The sequence below is a fragment of the Marmota monax genome, unplaced genomic scaffold, assembly GCF_021218885.2.
Source record: "Marmota monax isolate L192 unplaced genomic scaffold, Marmota_monax_Labrador192_F-V1.1 WCK01_AAM20220418_F8-fsc00008, whole genome shotgun sequence".
In the NCBI taxonomy this organism is placed as follows: domain Eukaryota; kingdom Metazoa; phylum Chordata; class Mammalia; order Rodentia; family Sciuridae; genus Marmota; species Marmota monax.
The window spans coordinates 2,416,369-2,438,232 of NW_026694432.1; the positions used below are offsets into that span (position 1 = coordinate 2,416,369).

A 21,864-nucleotide genomic window follows, 5' to 3' on the forward strand; every position below is an offset into this window, starting at 1 on the left:
TTATTTCTTTTTATTGCCTTATTGCACTTATTAGGACTAAGATGAATAGAAGTCATGAAAGTACTATGGAATTCCTATCTTTCAGTAAAATGCTGAATAGAAGTGGTGACAGTGGAATCTTTGCCTTATTTTAGTTCTTAAAGTTTCAATTTCTCACCATTGAGTATGGTGTTACTTGTAGTTTTTTTTTTCTATATGGCCATACATGGTAATAAATTCTTTATTTCCTTTTGAGTTACTTAGTATATAAAAATGTAACTGATTTTTGTAGGTTATTTTTATCCTGAGAATTTTCTGAATTCATTTGTGTGTGTGTGTGTGTGCACGCGTATGTGTTGGAAGGGGTGGGTAAGCATGTGTAGTCTATATTTTGTTGGATCATGTCATCTGCAAAGAGATGTCATCTGTAACACATATATGTTAAAATAAGTTCCTTCTTTTTTTTTTACTTTGGTTTTTTTCTTTTTTTTCCTTTTTTTATTGGTTGTTCAAAACATTACAAAGCTCTTGACATATCATATTTCATACATTAGATTCAAGTGGGTTATGAACTCCCATTTTTACCCCAAATACAGATTGCAGAATCACATCGGTTACACATCCACATTTTTACATAATGCCCTATTAGTAACTGTTGTATTCTGCTACCTTTCCTATCCTCTACTATCCCTCCTCCCCTCCCCTCCCATCTTCTCTCTCTACCCCATCTACTGTAATTCATTTCTCTCCTTGTTTTTTTTCCCATTCCCCTCACAACCTCTTATATGTAATTTTGTATAACAATGAGGGTCTCCTTCTATTTCCATGCAATTCAACTAAGAACAGAGCAGGGAGGAAGAGCAGGAGGAAAAGATTAACATTAAACAGAGACATGAGGTGGGAGGGAAAGGGAGAGAAAAGGGAAATAAGTTCCTTCTAAACCTAATTTGTTGACAGGTTTAATTACAAAAGGGTGTTGAATTTTGTCAAATCCATTTTGTGCACATAATAGGATGATTTTATGATTGTTATTAATTTTATTAATGCAGTGTATCATACTGATTCTTGCTTCCCATAACCCATTCTTGCTTCCCAGGATAAATCCCATTTGGTCAAAACGTTTTGTTCTTTTAATGTACTGTTGAATTCACTTTCCTCAATTTTTCATTGAGGACTTTTGCAACTGTATTAATCAGTAATATGGACCTGTGTTTCTTTTTGTTTTTGTGGTATTTTTCCTGGCTTTAATATCTGGTGATGCTGGCTTTAAAAAAAAAAGACTTTGGTAGTTATCCTTTTCTTCCATCTTTTTGGAGAATATAAGAAAGATGGGTTGTACTTCATATGTCAAAATGTACCCTACTGACACATGTATCTAAAAACAGTAAATTTAAAAAGGGTTGGGTATTAATTCTTTAACTGTGTGGCATAATTCGATTCTGAATCAATGGGTCTTGAGATTCTCTTTGTTGGGACTTTTTTGATTATTGATTTAATCTGTTTACTTGATGATGATCTGTTTGGCTAGAGTCAGTCTTGGTAGGTTATGTGTGTTCCCTCTAATTTATTTATTTCTTCCAGGTTTTCCAATTTGTTGTTATATGGTTCCAGTATGTGCCCCAAATCCATTCTACTCATCCCAATATTCCCCAAATTTTCATCCACTTACAAGGTCAACTCAAAGTTGATGATAAAGAGGAGAGTAACAAAAGGACATTTAAAATTCATTTTATGTAGCTGTTTCAAGGATTAATTGAATTAGTCCATTGTAAGTGGTAAAATAATGATTCTAAAGGATAAATTCTAAGTACAAGTAAAGTTAATATTAAATGTTATTCCTATACATTCCTTCCCTCTAGTTCATTCTCATATATTTCCTAATTTTTGCATCTTTCTCAGTCTCTATTTCAGATCCTTTGTTTTCCTTGTACAATAGCTGGATGACAGATGTAATAACTGGAGTAGCTTTCCTGACATTATTTTTCACCATACTAATTGGATACTTAATATGGAGTCTAAGAGGTAAGTGAACAGGAGGAGTCATGACTCTTTCTCCTCATACAAATTTAAATAAATACAAATTTATTTTACATTGCCTTCTAAGGCCCCACTTTATAGCTTGTTTGTAGCCAAGGTTTTCACCTGTTTCCCAAGAGGATGAAAGGTTAAGTCTCCAAATGTGTTTACTGAAGCTATTCATTAATATTCTTTGGACAAATTGTAGTCTGCCCCTCTCTGAGTGAGCTTATTTCTATTCTGTCTAAAATAAAAGAGTGACTCAGCTTCTTTTGCCCAGTCTTTCAGCTAATAAGACACAGAATCATAATTCTGCTTCCCAAGTTTTTCATTCTCCTCCTATTATGTAGACAGAGTTGACATCTCTTATTTCTGGCACCCTTCCCAAAAGAATGCAATTCAGTTCTCTCCAAGCACATTTTGTGTTAGATAGATCAACTTACCCTCCCTTTTTTTTTAACATATTTAATTCGCTAAAAAAATTTCTAAGATTTCATCCTACTTAAATGTCCTTGACCTCCTTCACTCCACCTCCTTGAGGGAAGTTCACTATTCTACACTTCTGTTCAGCCAGAGAATCCCAGGTGGTAGGCACTAAGTTGGAAATGACTCATTTTATTCTCTCGTTTTATTTCTAAAATGTTGTTTCTAATATAAATGAGAGTTAACATGTCCATACATATGAGATTCCCCCAACACCTCTTATAATAAATCTGCAATTCATAAAGCCATAAGCAATATCCATAGTTTTCCTGTTAAATTTTCCCTAAGGGCCGAGTATTAAATCAACATTGACCATATCATGTGTATCACTAGACGTTAGAAGAAAAAAAATAAGTATATAGAATTATGAGAGGAAAGGTATTTTTTGAGTTTGCAATTTTACCTATTTCAAATAATTTCTCATAAATAAAAGCAACAAATAGTTAAGGATTTATAAAATGCACTATGACTGTTAAGTCTATGAAAAATTGTTCCCAAATGGAAATCAGAATACTAAAAATATATTAATGATATATAAGATATAAGTAAAAGAATTCAGTTAGAACTCAAAAATTAATTTAAAATAAAGGTCATGTTACTATTGTATAGTAAGGCTACTTGAAGAAAGGAATTTGAAAATATAGCTAGCCCTCTGTATCTATAAGTCCACATTCATAGATTCAACCAACTGCAGATCAAAAACATATTTTTAAAATTGTGCCTGTGTTGAACACGTAGAGACACTTTTGTCATTAGTCCATAAATGATATAGTATAATAACTATCTGCTTAGTATTTATGTTACTAAATAATTTTATTTTTTCTTTTTAATATTTATTTATTTATTTTGCATTATAATTCTTAATATACCATTATATCATAATTTATCATATCTCTGATTATATATAAGATATGTTGACACCAAATTCACATTTTCATACATGTATTTTGTAGTGATGAGAGTCTCTTTTCACAATCCATGCTATTCCTCTTCTCCCTCCCTTTCCCTCCCACCCCTATTCCCTATGTAGAGGTAATCTTCCTCCCTTGGTCTCCCTCCAAACCCCATTTTGAGTCACCCGCCTCATATCAGAGAAGACATTCGACATTTGTTCTTTTGGGATTGGCTAACTCCACTTAGCATAATCTTCTCTAATGCCATCCATTTACCTGCAAATGCCATGATCTTATTCTTTTTTATTGCTGAGTAATATTCCATTGTGTATAAATGCCACATTTTTTTTATCCATTCATCCACTGAAGGACATCTAGGTTGGCTCCACAGCTTAGCTATTGTGAATTGTGCTGCTGTAAACATTGATTTGGCTGTGTCCCTGTAATATGCTGTTTTTAGGTCCTTTGGGTATACTCTGAGAAGAGGAATAGCTGGGTCAAATGGTGGTTCCATTCCCAGTTTTCCAAGGAATCTCCATACTGCTTTCCAAATTGGCTGCACCAATTTGCAGTCCCACCAGCAATGTATGAGTGTACCTTTTCCCCCACATCTTTGCCAACACTTATTGTTGTTTGTATTCTTAGACTGGAGTGAGATGAAATCTTAGAGTAGTTTTGATTTGCATTTCTCTGATTGCTAGAGATGATGATTTTTTTTGTATATTTGTTGATTGATTGTATGTCCTCTTCTGAGAAGTGTCTGTTCAGGTCCTTGGCCCATTTATTGATTGGATTATTTTTTTGTGTGTGCTCATCTTGCTGAGCTCTTTGTATACTCTAGAGATTAGAGCTCTATCTGATGTGTGAGGGGTAAAAATTTCTTCCCAGGATGTGGGCTCCCTATTCACCTCACATATTATTTCTTTTTGCTGATAAAAAACTTTTTAGTTTGAATCTATCCCATTTGTTGATTCTTGGTTTTAATTCTTGTGCTATAGGCATCTTATTAAGGAATTTGGGGCCTAGCCCCACGTGATGAAGACTAGGGCCTACTTTTTCTTCTATTAGACACAGAGTCTCTGGTTTAATCCCTAGATCCTTGATCCATTTTGAGTTAACTTTTGTGCACAGTGAGAGGGAGGGATTCAATTTCATTTTTTGCATATGGATTTCCAGTTTTCCAAGCATCATTTGTTGAAAGATTCTATCCTTTCTCCAGTGCATGCTTTTGGCATCTTTATCTGATAGATGTATATTTGTGGGTTAGTCTCTGTGTCCTCTATTCTGTACCATTAGTCTACTAGCCTGTTTTGGTGCCAGTACCATGCTGTTTTGTTACTATTGCTCAGTAGTATAGTTTAAGGTCTGATAGTGATACCACCTGTTTCATTCTTCCTGCTTAGAATTGCTTTAGCTATTCTGGGTCTCTTATTTTTCCAGATGAATTTCCTGATTGCTTTTTCTATTTCTATGAGGAATGCCATTGGGATTTTGATTGGAATTGCATTAAACCTGTGTAGTGCTTTTGGTAGTAAGGCATTTTAATAATATTAATTCTGCCTATACATGAGCAAGGTAGATCTTTCCATCTTCTAAGGTCTTCTTCTAATTCTCTCTTTAGGGTTCCATAGTTTTCATTGTAAAGATCTTTCACCTCTTTTGTTAAAAGAGGTGAAAGATCTTTACAACCTAACTTTTGTTAGGTTGATTCCCAAGTATTTTATTTTTTTTTGAGGATATTGTGAATGGGGTAGTTTTCCTCATTTCCTTTTCAGAGGATTTGTCACTAATATATAGAAATGCCTTTGATTTATGGGTGTTGATTTTATATCCTGCCACTTTTCTGAATTCATTTACTAGTTCTACAAGTTTCTCGGTAGAGCTTTTGGGGTCTTCTCGTCATAGAATCATATCTTCAGCAAATAATGCTAGTTTAAGTTCTTTTTTCCTATATATTCCTTTAATTTCTTTCATCTGTCTAATTGCTCTGGCCAGTGTTTCAAGAACCATGTTGAATAGAAGTGGTAAGAGAGAGCATCCCTGTCTTGTTCCAGATTTTAGAGGGAATGCCTTCAGTTTTTCTCCGTTTAGAATGATGCTGGCCTTATGCTTAGCGTGGATAGCTTTTACAATATTGAGGTAAGTTCCTGTTATCCCTAGATTTTCTAGTGTATTGAACATAAAGCAATGCTGTATTTTGTCAAATGCTTTGTCTGCATCTATTGAGATGATCATATGGTTCTTATCTTTAAGTCTATTGATGTGATGAATTACATTTATCGATTTCTGTATGTTGAACAAACCTTGCATCCGGGGGATGAATCCCACTTGATCATGGTGCATGATCTTTTTGATGTGTTTTTGTATCCAACTTACCAGAGTTTTATTGAGGATTTTTGCATCTATATTCATTACAGATATTGGTCTGAAGTTTTCTTTCTTTGAAGTGTCTTTGTCTGGTTTTGGAATCTGAGTGATATTGGCCTCATAGAATGAATTTGGAAGTACTCCCTCTTTTTCTATTTCCTGTGTCTGTTGTGACATTGCCTTTTCATCCCGTATGCTAGTAATTTGTCTTCTCTCTCTTCTTCTCTTCGTTAATGTGGCTAAGGGTCTGTCGATCTTATTTCTTTTTTCAAAGAACCAACTTTTAGTTTTGTCAATTTTTTTCAATTGTTTCTTTTGTTTTGATTCATTGATTTCAGCTCTGACTTTAATTATTTCTTGCCTTATACTGCATTTGCTGCTGATTTGTTCTTTTTTTCCTAGGGCTTTGAGATGTAGTGTGAGGTCATTTATTTGTTGGCTTTTTCTTCTTTTAAGGAATGAACTCCATGAAATGAATTTTCCTCTTAGTACTGATTTCATAGTGTCTCAGAGATTTTGATATGTTGTGTCTGAGTTTTCATTTACCTCTAAGAATTTTTTAATTTCCTCTTTGATGTCTTCTGTAACCTATTGTTCATTCTGTAGCATATTGTTCATTCTCCATGTGATGTAGGAATTTTTCTTCCTTATTTTATCGTTGATTTCCAATTTCATTCCATTATGATCAGAAAAAATGCATGGTAGTATCTCTACTCCCTTTTATTTGCTAAGAGTTGACCTGTGACATAGTATATGGTCTATTTTTGAGAAGGATCCATGTGCTGCTGAGAAAAAAAGTGTATCTGCTTGATGTTGGGTGATATATTCTATATATGTCAATTAAGTCTAAGTTATTAATTGTGTTGTTGAGTTATATATTTTCTTTTTTTTTTTAAATTTTTTATTGTGGGTTGTTCAAAACATTACAAATTTCTTGACATATCATATTCCACACTTTGATTCAAGTGGGTTATGAACTCCCACCTTCACCCCATACACAGATTGCAGAATCACATCAGTTACACATCCATTGATTTACAAATTGCCATACTAGTGTCTGTTGTGCTCCGCTGCCTTTCCCATCCTCCACCCTCCCCCCTCCCCACCTCTCCCCTCCCCTCCCCTCCTCTCTCTCTACCCCCTCCACTGTATAACCCTGAGGGTCTCCTTCCATTACCGTGCAATTTCCCTTCTCTCTCCCTTTCCCTCCCACCTCTCATCCCTGTTAAATGTTAATCTTCTTCTCCTGCTCTTCGTCCCTACTCTGTTCTTAGTTACTTTCCTTATATCAAAGAAGACATTTGGCATTTGTTTTTTAGGGATTGGCTAGCTTCACTTAGCATAATCTGCTCTAATGCCATCCATTTCCCTGTAAATTCTATGATTTTGTCATTTTTTAATGCAGAGTAATACTCCATTGTGTATAAATGCCACATTTTTTTTATCCATTCATCTATTGAAGGGCATCTAGGTTGGTTCCACAGTCTTGCTATTGTGAACTGTGCTGCTATGAACATCGATGTAGCAGTGTCCCTGTAGCATGCTCTTTTTAGGTCTTTAGGGAATAGACCGAGAAGGGGAATAGCTGGGTCAAATGGTGGTTCCATTCCCAGCTTTCCAAGAAATCTCCATACTGCTTTCCAAATTGGCTGCACCAATCTGCAGTCCCACCAGCAATGTACAAGTGTACCCTTTTCCCCACATCCTCGCCAGCACTTGTTGTTGTTTGACTTCATAATGGCTGCCAATCTTACTGGAGTGAGATGGTATCTTAGGGTGGTTTTGATTTGCATTTCTCTGACAGCTAGAGATGTTGAGCATTTTTTCATGTACTTGTTGATTGACTGTATGTCCTCCTCTGAGAAGTGTCTGTTCAGGTACTTGGCCCATTTGTTGATTGGGTTTTTTGTTATCTTATTGTTTAATTTTTGGAGTTCTTTGTATACTCTGGATATTAGGGCTCTATCTGAAGTGTGAGGAGTAAAGATTTGTTCCCAGGGTGTAGGCTCCCTATTTACCTCTCTTATTGTTTCTTTTGCTGAGAAAAAACTTTTTAGTTTGAGTAAGTCCCATTTGTTGATTCTAGTTATTAACTTTTGTGCTATGGGTGTCCTATTGAGGAATTTGGAGCCCGACCCCACCGACTGTAGATCGTAGCCAACTTTTTCTTCTATAAGACGGCGCATCTCTGATTTGATATCAAGCTCCTTGATCCATTTTGAATTCACTTTTGTGCATGGCGAGAGAAAGGGATTCAGTTTCATTTTGTTGCATATGCATTTCCAGTTTTCCCAGCACCATTTGTTGAAGATGCTATCCTTCCTCCATTGCATGCTTTTAGCCCCTTTATCAAATATAAGGTAGTTGTAGTTTTGTGGATTGGTTTCTGTGTCCTCTATTCTGTACCATTGGTCCACCGGCCTGTTTTGGTACCAGTACCATGCTGTTTTTGTTACTATTGCTCTGTAGTATAGTTTGAAGTCTGGTATCGCTATACCGCCTGATTCACACTTCTTGCTTAGCATTGTTTTTGCTATTCTGCGTCTTTTATTTTTCCATATGAATTTCATGATTGCTTTCTCTATTTCTACAAGAAATGCCATTGGGATTTTGATTGGCATTGCATTAAACCTATAGAGAACTTTTGGTAATATCGCCATTTTGATGATGTTTGTTCTGCCTATCCATGAACAGGGTATATTTTTCCATCTTCTAAGATCTTCTTCTATTTCTCTCTTTAGGGTTCTGTAGTTTTCATTGTATAAGTCTTTCACCTCTTTTGTTAGGTTGATTCCCAAGTATTTTATTTTTTTTGAAGATATTTTGAATGGAGTGGTTGTCCTCATTTCCATTTCAGAGGATTTGTCGCTGATATACAGGAATGCCTTTGATTTATGCGCGTTGATTTTAAATCCTGCCACTTTGCTGAATTCATTTATTAGCTCTAATAGTTTCTTTGTAGAGCCTTTTGGGTCTGCTAGATATAGAATCATATCATCTGCAAATAGTGATAATTTAATTTCTTCTTTTCCTATTTTGATGCCTTTAATTTCTTTCGTCTGTCTAATTGCTCTGGCCAGTGTTTCGAGAACTATGTTGAAGAGAAGTGGAGAGAGAGGGCATCCCTGTCTTGTTCCAGATTTTAGAGGGAATGCCTTCAGTTTTTCTCCATTCAGAATGATGCTAGCCTGAGGCTTAGCATAGATTGCTTTTACAATATTGAGGTATGTTCCTGTTATCCCTAGTTTTTCTAGAGTTTTGAACAAAAAGGGATGCTGTACTTTGTCAAATGCTTTTTCCGCATCTATCGAGATGATCATATGGTTCTTATTTTTAAGTCTATTGATGTGGTGAATAACATTTATTGATTTCCGTATATTGAACCAGCCTTGCATCCCAGGGAAGAATCCTACTTGATCATGGTGTACAATTTTTTTGATATGTTTTTGTATCCGATTCGCCAGAATTTTATTGAGGATTTTTGCATATAGGTTCATTAGAGATATTGGTCTGTAGTTTTCTTTCTTTGAAGTGTCTTTGTCTGGTTTAGGTATCAGGGTGATGTTGGCCTCATAGAATGAATTTGGAAGTTCTCCCTCCTTTTCTACTTCCTGAAGTAGCTTGAAAAGTATTGGTATTAGTTCCTCTTTAAAGGTTTTGTAAAATTCTGCTGTATACCCATCCGGACCTGGGCTTTTCTTAGTTGGTAGTCTTTTTATGGTTTCTTCTATTTCTTCAATTGATATTGGTCTGTTTAGGTTTTCTATATCCTCCTGACTCAATCTGGGCAGATCATATGACTTAAGAAATTTATCTATGCCTTCACTATCTTCTAATTTATTGGAGTATAAGGATTCAAAATAGTTTTTGATTATCTTCTGTATTTCTGAAGTGTCTGTTGTGATATTGCCTTTTTCATCCCGTATGCTAGTAATTTGAGTTCTCTCTCTTCTTCTCTTCCCTAGCATCGCTAAGGGTCTGTCGATTTTGTTTATTTTTTCAAAGAACCAACTTTTAGTTTTGTCAATTTTTTCAATTGTTTCTTTTGTTTCGATTTCATTAATTTCAGCTCTGATTTTAATTATTTCTTGCCTTCTACTTCTTTTGCTGTTGTTTTGCTCTTCTTTTTCTAGGATTTTGAGATGAAGTATGAGATCATTTATTTGTTGGTTTTTTTCTTTTTTTTAAGGAATGAACTCCAAGCAATGAATTTTCCTCTTAGAACTGCTTTCAATGTGTCCCATAGATTCCGATATGTTGTGTCTGTGTTTTCATTTATCTCTAAGAATTTTTTAATTTCCTCCTTGATGTCTTCTATAACCCATTGATCATTCAGTAACCTATTGTTCATTCTCCAATTGATGTATGCTTTTTCCTTCCTTCTTTTATCGTTGATTTTCAGTTTCATTCCATTATGATCAGATAAGATGCATGGTATTATCTCTACTCCTTTATATTGTCTAAGAGTTGCCCTGTGACATAATATATGATCTATTTTTGAGAAGGATCCATGTGCTGCTGAGAAAAAAGTGTAACTGCTTGATGTTGGGTGGTATACTCTATATATGTCAATTAGGTCTAGGTTATTAATAGTGTTATTGAGTTCTATAGTTTCCTTATTCAACTTTTGTTTGGAAGATCTGTCCAGTGGCGAGAGAGGTGTGTTGAAGTCTCCCATGATTATGGTATGGTGGTCTATTAGACTCTTGAACTTGAGAAGAGTTTGTTTGATGAACATAGCTGCACCATTGTTTGGGGCATAAATATTTATGATTGTTATGTCTTGTTGGTGTATGGTTCCCTTAAGCAGTATGTAGTGTCCCTCTTTATCTCTTTTGATTAACTTTGGCTTGAAATCTATTTTATTTGATATGAGTATGGACACGCCTGCTTGTTTCCGAAGTCCATATGAGTGATATGATTTTTCCCAACCTTTCACCTTCAGCCTATGTATGTCTTTTCCTATCAAATGCGTCTCCTGTAGGCTGCATATTGTTGGGTCTTGTTTTGTGATCCATTCTACTAGCCTGTGTCTATTAATTGGTGAGTTTAAGCCATTAACATTTAGGGTTATTATTGAGATATGGGTTGTTCTTCCAGCCATATTTGTTTATTTATGTTACTAAACATGGTTTGTTTTCCTCTTTGGTTATTTTCCCCCCTTTAGTGTCCTACCTCCCACTGTTGGTTTTCATTGTTATTTTCCATTTCCTCTTCCTGTAATGTTTTGCCAAGGATGTTTTGAAGAGATGGTTTTCTAGCTGCGAATTCTTTAAACTTTTGTTTATCATGGAAGGTTTTAATTTCATCCTCCATCCTGAAGCTTAATTTCGCTGGATACACAATTCTTGGTTGAAACCCATTTTCTTTCAGTGTTTGAAATATGTTATTCCAGGATCTTCTAGCTTTCAGAGTCTGTGTTGAAAGATCAGCTGTTATCCTGATTGGCTTACCCCTAAATGTAATCTGCTTCCTTTCTCTTGTAGCTTTTAAAATTCTCTCCTTATTCTGTATGTTGGGCATCTTCATTATAATGTGTCTAGGTATGGATCTCTTATGATTTTGCACATTCGGCGTCCTGTAGGCTTCTAGGATTTGGGATTCTGTGTCATTCTTCAAGTCTGGGAAGTTTTCTTGTATTATTTCATTGAATAGACTGCTCATTCCTTTGGTTTGGAGCTCTGTACCTTCCTGTATCCCAATGACTCTTAAGTTTGGTCTCTTAATGTTATCCCATAGTTCTTGGATGTTCTGCTCATGGTTTCTTAACAGTCTTGCTGAGCTGTCTATGTTCTTTTCCAGTTGAAATACTTTGTTTTCATTGTCTGATGTTCTATCTTCTAATTTTCTACTCTGCTTGTAGTATTCTCCATTGAGTTTTTAAGTTGGTTTATTGCTTCCTGCATTTCTAGGATTTCTGATTGCTTGTTTTTTATAACCTCTATCTCCCTGTATAGTTGATCCTTTGCTTCCTGGATTTGTTTGCGTAATTCATTGTCGAAGTGATCTTTCATTGTCTGATTTTGCTGTTTAATGTCTTCCTTGATACTCCAGATCATCTGAAGCATGTATATCCTGAATTCTTTATCTGACATTCCATCTGCTGCAGCTGTTACCTCTTCTAAAGTTGCGTTGACCTGCATTGCTTGTGGTCCTTTCTTTCCTTGTCTTTTCATACTGCTTGCGTATCTTTCCTGCAGGTGCGGGCAGCGGCTCTGCTCTCTCCTTATTCCAATTGGGGTGTCGTGGCTACCATGCCAGCAGGTCACTGGGCCTGTTCTGGGAGCTGGCGGCGGCTCTGTTCTTCCCCTACTCCAATTGGGGTGACGAGTGTACCACGCCGGCAGGCCACCGGGCCTGATCCGCCGGTCGGTTGCAGGTTTGCCTACCCTGCAGGCACGGGCGGCAGCTCTACTCTGCCCCTACTCCAAATGGGGTGACGTGTCTGTCGTACCGGCAGGCCACTGGGCCTGTCCCGCTGGTCGGTTGAGATCTGCCCACCTTTCGGGCACGGGTGGGGGCTCTGCTCTGCCCCTACTCCAATTGGGGTGTCGTGACTACCCCGCCTGCAGGACGCTGGGCCTGATCCTGGCAAGGGAGGAGACTCTGCTCTGTCACTACTCCAATTAGGGTGGTGTTTGTACCACGCCGGCAGGCTCCTGGGCCTGATCCGCCGGTCTGTTGTAGGTCTGCCTACCTTGAAGGCGCGGGCAGCAGATCTGCCCTGCCCCTCCTACCACGCCTGCGGACCCCTGGGCCTGATCTGCAGGTTGATCACTGGTCTGCTCACCCTGCGGGCACGGGTGGCGGTTCCACTCCGCCCCCACTCCAATTGGGGTCACGTGACCACCACACCGGCAGGGCCTGATCCGGGCGTGGGAGAAGGATCTGCTCTGCCCCTACTCCAGTTGGGGTGACGTGTGTACCACACTGGCAGGCCACTGGGCCTGACCCGCCAGGCTGTCACAGGTCTGTTTACCTTGCAAGCTCGAAGGGCGGCTCTGCCCTGCCCCTCCTACCACGCCCATGTACTACTGGGTCGTGGGTCTGCCCACCTGGCGGGTGTGGGTGGCGGCTCCGCTCCGCCCCCTCTCCAATTGGGGTCACGCGGTCACCACGCTGGCGAGCCGCTGGGCCTGCTCCGGGGGCTGGCGGCGGCCCGGCTCCTCCCCTCTGGCTCGAGGACAAATTGAGGAGACTCGGGTGACTGAGCCTCACCCCCCTTACCAGGAGACCAACTGCTTATGTCACCGCTGGTATTGATGAAGATCTCTCCTCCACCGCTTTCTGCTGACATCAGATCTCTGCCATGTTGGTATCCTATGCGAATGGCAGCATTTCGTTCCCCTTGCCGGGCAACCCAAGCAACGGGTGAGTCCTGACCGACCCTCAGCAGGACCCGGACCGAGACGCAGTTTCCGCGGGCTCCTAGCCCCGGTCCAGAGAAGTTCCGGGAGCCGGAACTCGGCTGCTCCGTGCTCGGTGTAAGCTCCTATAAGTGTAAGCTCCAAGAAGCAGTCCCCGCGGGCTCAGTTCCGGGAGCCGGAATTCGGCTGCTTAGTGCTTGGTGTTTGCTCTGATAGTAGCAGGGTCCAAGAAGCAGCCTCCGCAGGCTCCGCAGCCCTGAGCCAGGGCGGTTCCGGGACGGTTCCGGGAGCCGGAACTCAGCCGCTCCGTGCTCGGTGTAAGCTCCTCTATATTTTCTTTATTTAACTTTTGTTTGGAAAATCTGTCCAGTGGTGATAGAGGTGTGTTAAAATCACCCATGATTATTGTGTTGTGGTCTATTTGACTCTTGAACTTGAGTAGAGTTTGTTTGATGAACATAGCTGCACCATTGTTTGGGGCACATACATTAATGATTGTTATGTCTTGTTGGTGTATGGTTCCCTTGAGCAGTATGTAGTGTCCTTCTATATCCCTTTTGATTAACTTTGGCTTGAAGTCAATTTAATTTGATGTGAGTATGGCCACCCCTGCTTGCTTCCGAGGTCCATGTAAGTGGTATAATTTTTCCCAACCTTTCACCTTCAGTCTGTGTATGTCTTTTTCTATCAGATGAGTCTCCTGTAGGCAGCATATTGTTGGATCTTTTTTTTTAATCCAGTATACTAGCCTATGTCTTTTGATTGGTGAGTTTAAGCCATTAACATTTAGGGTTACTATTGAGATATGGTTTGTATTTCCAGCTATATTTGTTTATTTTTGTTATTTAACATGATTTGTTTTTCCTCTTTGATTAGTTTTTCCTTTACTGTACTACCTCCTGCTGTTGGTTTTCATTGTTATTTTTCATTTCCTCTTCATGTAATGTTTTTCCAAGGATATTTTGAAGTTCTGGTTTTCTGCAAATTCTTTTAACTTTTCTTTATCATGGAAGGTTTTTATTTCATCTTCAAACCTGAAGCTTAGTTTTGCTGGATACAAGATTTCTTGGTTGGAACCCATTATCTTTCAGCATTTGAAATATGTTGTTCCAGGATCTTCTAGCTTTCAGGGTCTGTGTTGAAAGATCAGCCGTTAATCTCATTGGTTTACCCCTAAATGTAATCTGCTTCCTTTCTCTTGTGGCTTTTAAAATTCTCTCCTTATTCTGTATGATGGGCATCTTCATTATAATGTGTCTTGGTGTGAATCTGAGGTGATTTTGCTCATTCGGTGTCCTATAGGCTTCTAGGATTTGGATTTCTATTTCATTCTTCATGTTTGGGAAGTTTTTAAATATTATTTCATTGAGCAGATTGCTCATTCCTTTGGTTTGGACCTCTATACCTTCCTGTATCCCAATAACTCTTATATTTGGTCTTTTTAGGTTATCCCATATTTCTTGTACTTCTGCTTGTGGTTTCTTATCAGTCTCATTTAGCTGTCTACTTTCTTTTCGAGATGATATACTTTGTCTTCATTGTCTGATATCCTATCTTCTAAGTGTTCTACTCTGCTGGTGATACTCTCATTTGAGTTTTTAATTTGGTTTATTATTTTCTTTAGTTACAGGATTTCTGTTTTTTTTTTTTTTGTATAACCTCTATCTCCCTGTAGAATTGATCTTTTGCTTCTTGGATTTGTTTATGTAATTCATTGTCAAAGTGATCTTTCATTGTCTGCATTTGCTGTCTAATGTCTTCCTTGAGACTCCAGATCATCTGACCATGTATACCCTGAAATCTTTATCTGACATTCCTTTTTCTGCAGATGTTACCTCTTCTAATGTTAAATTGACCTGCATTGTTTGTGGTCCTTTCTTTCCTTTTCTTTTCATACTGCTCACGTTTCTTTCCAGCTTTGTGTAACTGTTGTGTTAATGTTTTTCCCCTATATTTTTATATTGTTCTTGTATAGTTCCAAAACCTCTCTTTCATGAAGAAAGACAATGTTACCAGTTCCCAATATCAATAGTACATCATCTATGAGCAAGTTTTCATTATTAATACATTTATAATTAGACTCTATGTCTACAGATGTTGGCTTCAATTATTATTTAAAATATAGTCAGTAGTTTCATAAAAGGCATACCATTTCTGGTGGTGTATAGAGAACTGAGGGTCAGGTGTAGGATGTTATGTTAAGGGGGAAAGGAGTGAGGGTATGGGGTTAATCTAACTTAGCAACTTTGGAGGAGAACTCTAATGAATAGATGGGTAATTTACAGAAGAATATATCAATTCAAACTCCTATCTATATTTAGAAAATTTCCCTATGTATAAATAGTAAAAGTTAGGAGGTTGAAAGTGGGATAGAGAGAGAAAGAAGAAAAAAATAACAAGGAAAGAAAGAAAAAAAGAGAGAGGGAGAAAGAAAATTTAAAAAAGGGGGTGGACAATCAACAAATGGGCCAAGGACCTGAACAGACACTTCTCAGAGGAGGACATACAATCAATCAATAAGTACATGAAAAAATGCTCACCATCTCTAGCAGTCAGAGAAATGCAAATCAAAACCACCCTAAGATACCATCTCACTCCAGTAAGATTGGCAGCCATTATGAAGTCAAACAACAACAATTGCTGGCGAGGATGTGGGGAAAGGGGAACACTTGTACATTGCTGGTGGGACTGCAGATTGGTGCAGCCAATTTGGAAAGCAGTATGGAGATTTCTTGGAAAGCTGGGAATGGAACCACCATTTGACCCAGCTATTCCCCTTCTCGGTCTATTCCCTAAAGACCTAAAAAGAGCATGCTACAGGGACACTGCTACATCGATGTTCATAGCAGCACAGTTCACAATAGCAAGACTGTGGAACCAACCTAGATGCCCTTCAATAGACGAATGGATAAAAAAATGTGGCATTTATACACAATGGAGTATTACTCTGCATTAAAAAATGACAAAATCATAGAATTTACAGGGAAATGGATGGCATTAGAACAGATTATGCTAAGTGAAGCTAGCCAGTCCCTAAAAAACAAATGCCAAATGTTTTCTTTGATATAAGGAGAGTAACTAAGAACAGAGTTGGGAGGAAGAGCATGACAAGAAGATTAACATTAAACAGGGGTGAGAGGTGGGAGGGAAAAGGAAAGAGAAGGGAAATTGCATGGAAATGGAAGGAGACCCTCAGGGTTATAAAAATTACATATAAGAGGAAGTGAGGGGAAAGGGGGAAAAAACAAGGGGGAGAAATGAATTACAGTAGATGGGGTAGAGAGAGAAGATGGGAGGGGAGGGGATGGGGGATAGTAGAGGATAGGAAAGGCAGCAGAATACAACAGACACTAGTATAGCAATATGTAAAACAGTGGATGTGTAACCGATGTGATGCTGCAATCTGTATACGGGGTAAAAATGGGAGTTCATAACCCACTTGAATCAAAGTGTGAAATATGATATGTCAAGAACTATGTAATGTTTTGAACAACCAACAATAAAAAATTAAAGGAAAAAAAAGGGGGTGGAGGTGGAGCATATGAAATTCCTCTATATTATATTATTCTGGTGATTCAGTTGTTAAAGTCCTATTTCATGCAAAGTTCTTGGTTTCACATATGTAGAGGTTGTGAGGACCTGATGGGGAAGGGTAGAGGAGATTGGATGAGAAGAGAGAGAGAAGAAAAAAAGAAAAAAAGAAAAGTCTCTCAGAACTCTGTTTTCTTTTCTTCCAATAGGTGGGGTTGTCTATTTCTGGCTTAAATCTCTGTGCTCAGGGTGGTGGAGGTAGCCAGTGTGAGAGGACTTGAACTTCTACCTGGAGCCTCCCTACTCTTAGTCTCTGAGATGGAAACCAGGTGCCTGTACAGTTGCTATTCTGCATTGATAGCTATGCCCCCCCCCCAAAAAAAAAAAAAAAAAGCTTGTGAGAAAAATCTTGAGTTATCTCAGCTGGAGGTAGGGGAGTTGGGAACCGGGTACTTGATCAGCCGCAGAACCGCGCTGGTAGCCACGCCCACTGATAGATGGCGAGTAAGGTTTTCCAAGATGGATTCCGTCTGTTTCCTGTGTAGGGTGTTTGGTGAGGTGGGGGGTGCTGGGGTGACCTTGTGCTTTGTCCAGAGCTCAGTCTGGTGGCCCACAAGCAAAGCCTCTGCTTTCTGTGCTGATCTCCATGCGGCTCCACTTTCCGTCTGCCTAAATGATTTTATATAAGGGATTTCCACAGATTTTGGTATTCATGGGGTGAAGTGGGAGCTGGAAATAACCCATCATGTGATTACCATATATTCATAACCTTAGTCACTGAATATCAATGACTTTTAATATTACAGAAAGAGTGATAACAAGAGATTATAGTTTTATAGATGTAAAAAAACACTACCTGTTATGTCTTCTTATCTAAATATATAAACAATAAGTAAAAACTGCAGTCTGATTAAAATTCTGTTGCAATTTTCAATTTTTAGGATATATCAAAAAAAGTATAATATAATACAATAACAGATATGGAATCAGAAAAATATACACATAGAAGATTGCACAACCAATGTCTCAAATTCTTCATTAAAGTTTTTTAAAAAAAATTAAATGGAAGATGAAGAAGAGATTATAGTTAAAGGAAGACATAAAAGCATATCGGCTGCTATGGTTTGGATCTTAATTCCCTTCCACCCCAACCAAAGTTTCTTTGTGGTAAAGCCTAGTGTTATTAGGAGGTGGTGGAACCTTTAAGAGCAGGAGCATAGCAGGAGGTCTTTGGGTCATAGTGCACTGAAGGGACAAAGCAGCCCCTTCTTCTCTAGTTTACTTTCTGACCATAAGGTAAGCAGTTTTGTTCTGCCATGTACTGCTACCATGATGTGCTACCTCCCTTCCAGAGACTAAGAGTAATGTGTCCACCTAATCATGGAGTAAAACCTTCCTAACAGCAAACACAAAATACTCTTTTACTCTTTATCAGTTGATCAACTCAAGCATTTGTTATAGTAATGGAAAGCTAACTAACACAGCACACTGATGACAAGAAATGGAGTCATTGCCGTTGCCATATACCTGATGATGTGGAAGAGCCCTTGGAATTGGTCTATGGAAGAAATTTGGAAAAAGTTTGGATAATCAAAATTAACATTTAGATGTGAGGTGTCCCCCAAAAGCTCATGATTGAGATAATGTGAGAAAGTTTAGAGGTGAAATGATTGTTATGAAAACCTTAACCTAATCAGTGCTTTAATCCACTGAAAACCATTAACTGGGTAGTAACTGTTTTAGTCAGATTTTTTGCTGCTGTGACTAAAATATCTGACTAGAACAATTTTAGGGGAGAAAAACTTTATCTGAGTGCTCATGGTTTCAGAGGTCTCAGTCTTTGTTATCCAGCTCCATTCCTTAGGGCTCGAAGTGAGGCTGAACATCAGGGCAGAATAGTGTGGCATAGGGAAGCAGCTCACATGGCGATCGAAAGCAGACAGAGACTCCACTTGCCAAATACAAAATATATACCCCAAAGGCATACCCCCAATAATCCACCTCCTCAGTCATATCCTGCCCGTCCTCACCTCCCACCCAGCTAATCTCATCACAGGATTAATTCACTGATTGGGTTGAGGCTATCATAATCCAATTATTTCCCCTCTAAACCTTCTTGTATTGTCTCACACATGAGCTTTTGGGTGATACCTCACATGCAAACCTTAACAGTAACTATAGGCAGGTAGTCTGCTACTAGAGAAGGTGGGTCATTGGGAGGAAGCCTTTGGGTTTTATATTTTGTCATGGTGAGGAGACCTCTCTTGCTGCTTCTTGGTGTAATATCCTAAGCCACTTTCCTCACCACACTTTTTTTGTCATAGTATTCTGCCTTGCCTTGGACCAAGAGCAAGGGAATCTACTGTCTATGGAATCAGACCTCTGAAATCATGAGCCCCCCAAATAAAGGTTTCCTTCTCTAAGACTGTTCTTGTTGGGTATTTTGATTGCAGCAATTAAAAAGCTTATGAAAATAAGCAAGCTAGTAAAATGAAGGACTGAACTATTGTCATGTATGTAAGAAATTTAAAAAAATGAAGGACTGGTATTATATGATTATGAATTTAACAGATAATTCTGGTTGGAGTTCAGAAAGGCAGAATGTTAATAGGAATGCAGGCAACAAAGACTATGCTGATGAGGTTTCGGATGGAAGTGACAAAGCAAGTTGGGTACCTTTTGCCCATGCCTTGGGACTTGGAGGTAGGCTGAGTTTAAAGGTGATGGACTTGTTTATCTAGAATGAAGAAATTTCAAGGCAGCCCTACAGTCAGGTGGTGATGTGGCTGATGTTAGTAAAATTTAGAATGGGAATCAGAAGCAAAAAAATGAGCAGAGCAGAAATATTTGAAAAATTCACACCTTGGTCAGAAAATGAGTTTGCATAAGGGTTTGGACCAGGAGGCTGCAGATGCTAACCCAAGTGCTTTGTTTTCGGACAACTGGAAAGATGACTATTCTTGAAAGTATCTCAAGAATTAACAAAACCACAGTCATCACAGGCTTAGAGATTTAGAGATACAAATTTATTTGAAAGACTTCAGGATAAAGTTTTTTGAGAAGAGCCTCCAAGGGCACCCTAGCAAATCATCTCCCCATGTTCAGCCATCAAGGCACTTAGAGACTGGCATGGCCAGGTCTCAAGCAGGCCAAAGTACAGCTTACACTGGCAACAGACTTTGGCTTCACACACATGATGCAGGCAGAACACAGCGTTATGGAGTCATAACTTACTTCCACCAAAATTTCAAAGGAAGCCAGGCAATGTGTCACAGGGTCATAGTTCTGGCAAACAACCTTTGACAAGGTACTATATGGAACAGTGAGAGTGAAGCTACAATGGAGAACCAAGAAGATAAGGGAGGCCAGCATGTGGAACCCTTGCAAAGGGAAGCTGCAGACGACATAGAAAACCAGCCTAAGAGAGGTCATTTGGGCTGCTGCAGCCAGCAAGGCCATAAAGGTGGGAAGCCCAAGCCCTTGGGAGCCCACGTCCCACCACAGTTTACCCTCAATGACAAACCTGGAGCTGTAGGATTTAATGTTTGCCTCATTGGGTTTCAATCTTGCTTTGGTCTCCTTATTTTTTTTTTCCTGTTCTTCCTTTTTAGAATGGGAAAATGTTTATCCTGTGCCTGTTCCTCCATTGTATATCGGAAGTATATAACTTTCACTTTTACTTTTACAGTGCTCTGAAATGAGTTTGCCTTGAGTCTCAGAGAAGATTTTGGACTGAGATTTTTGAGAAATTCTTCAATAGTTCAGACTCTGGAACTCTTGGGAAATGGACTGGATCTATTCTGCATGTGCCTTTGGGGGCTTGGGAAAAAATATTGTAGTTTGTATCCTAAATTTCCACCATAGGTCCATGTAGTAAGGCTTGGTCCCAAGTCTGTTGCTATTGGGAGGTGGTAGAAGCTTTAGGAGGTGAGGCTAGTGTGAGGTCTTTAGGTCATAGTGAGTGTATCCTCAAAATGGATAATAGGACTTCTTTCTCTCCTTTGTTTCTGGGCCATGAGGTCTAAGGTTTTTCTCCAGCCATGATGTGCTTCCTCCCTACCTGAGGCCTAAAACCAATAGGTTCATCTGATCACACATAGCTCCAAATATGTGAGCCAAAATATAACTTTTCTCTTTATAAATTGACAAACTCATATTCATGTTATAATAATGGAAAGATGACTAACACATCATCCAGTCAAAATCTATTTATATATTTGGATGTTTTTAAAACAATAAGCCATTAAATAATTTTGACAATTTTAGACAGTTATAAATATTAGTATTATCTGTACCTCTGATCACATTAATGAAATATTAATTTTGGTTTTATTATGATATCATAGCTATATTGGAAAAATCTTGTTCTTTATTGAGATATACTGATAAATTTGTAAATGAAATTACAATGTTTAGAATTTGCTTTAATATTATATGGAAATTAGTGAAGTGAGTGAGGGTATAGTTAAAATTGGAAATAAGTTGATATTTATTTAAAGTGTGTAATGGGAACATGGATTATATGTGTTACATTTATGTGTTTATATGTTTAAAGTTTTTGGTAATAAAAGATAAAATACAGAATACCATGATGAGAATTCTTGGGCGACGGGGAAATAACAATTAAAAAAAAACTTAAGAGAGTGTTTGGGACAATTTTATAATCACATAAGTTAAATACAAAGTCAGTTGATAAATGTCACATCAGGAAGAGTTTGAGAAGGAAAGAGTAAGTTGTGAGAGAATAAGGTAAATGCAATAGCAAAAATGAAAATACAATAGCAAAAACTCCCACTTTTTTAGAGCACTTGCCTAACATGTGAAGCCCTGAGATCAATACCCAGTACTGAAAAAATAAGAAATAAAAGTAATTTAAAATAAGATATATTCAGCAGGGATTCAGATGCACATTACAGTATGAGAAATACAACACTCTAATTTAATTTACAAAATTAAGTAATAATGAAACACAAAGTGAAAATACATTTTTTTTCCTGATTTTATTTTATTTTTATTTGTTTTTATTAGTTATACATGACAGTAGAATATATTTTGACATATTATACATATATGGAGTACAGCGTCTCATTCTTCTGGTTATACATGATATGGAATTATATTGGTCTTGTATTTATATATCATAGAGGAAAGCAATGTCCAGTTCATTCTATTATCTTTCCTATTCCAATCAAGCCACAAATGACATTCTCTTCATTCCCCTTTGACAA

The 21,864-nt window shown here is 38.1% G+C and overlaps 1 protein-coding gene across 5 annotated transcripts in view; it reads left to right on the forward strand.

The window, feature by feature from the left end:
* Positions 1-21,213, forward strand: part of LOC124075315 (selection and upkeep of intraepithelial T-cells protein 7) — a 42,624-nt gene extending 21,411 nt beyond the window's left edge. For all 5 annotated transcript variants that reach the window (XM_058570770.1, XM_058570771.1, XM_058570769.1 and 2 more), the window contains 2 exons: positions 1,879-2,001; positions 20,325-21,213. In XM_058570770.1, the coding sequence (XP_058426753.1) occupies positions 1,879-2,001; positions 20,325-20,332 (131 nt within the window). In that variant the 3' untranslated portion in view covers positions 20,333-21,213. The remainder of the gene's footprint in view (positions 1-1,878; positions 2,002-20,324) is intronic.
* The last annotated feature ends 651 nt before the right edge of the window (positions 21,214-21,864 follow it).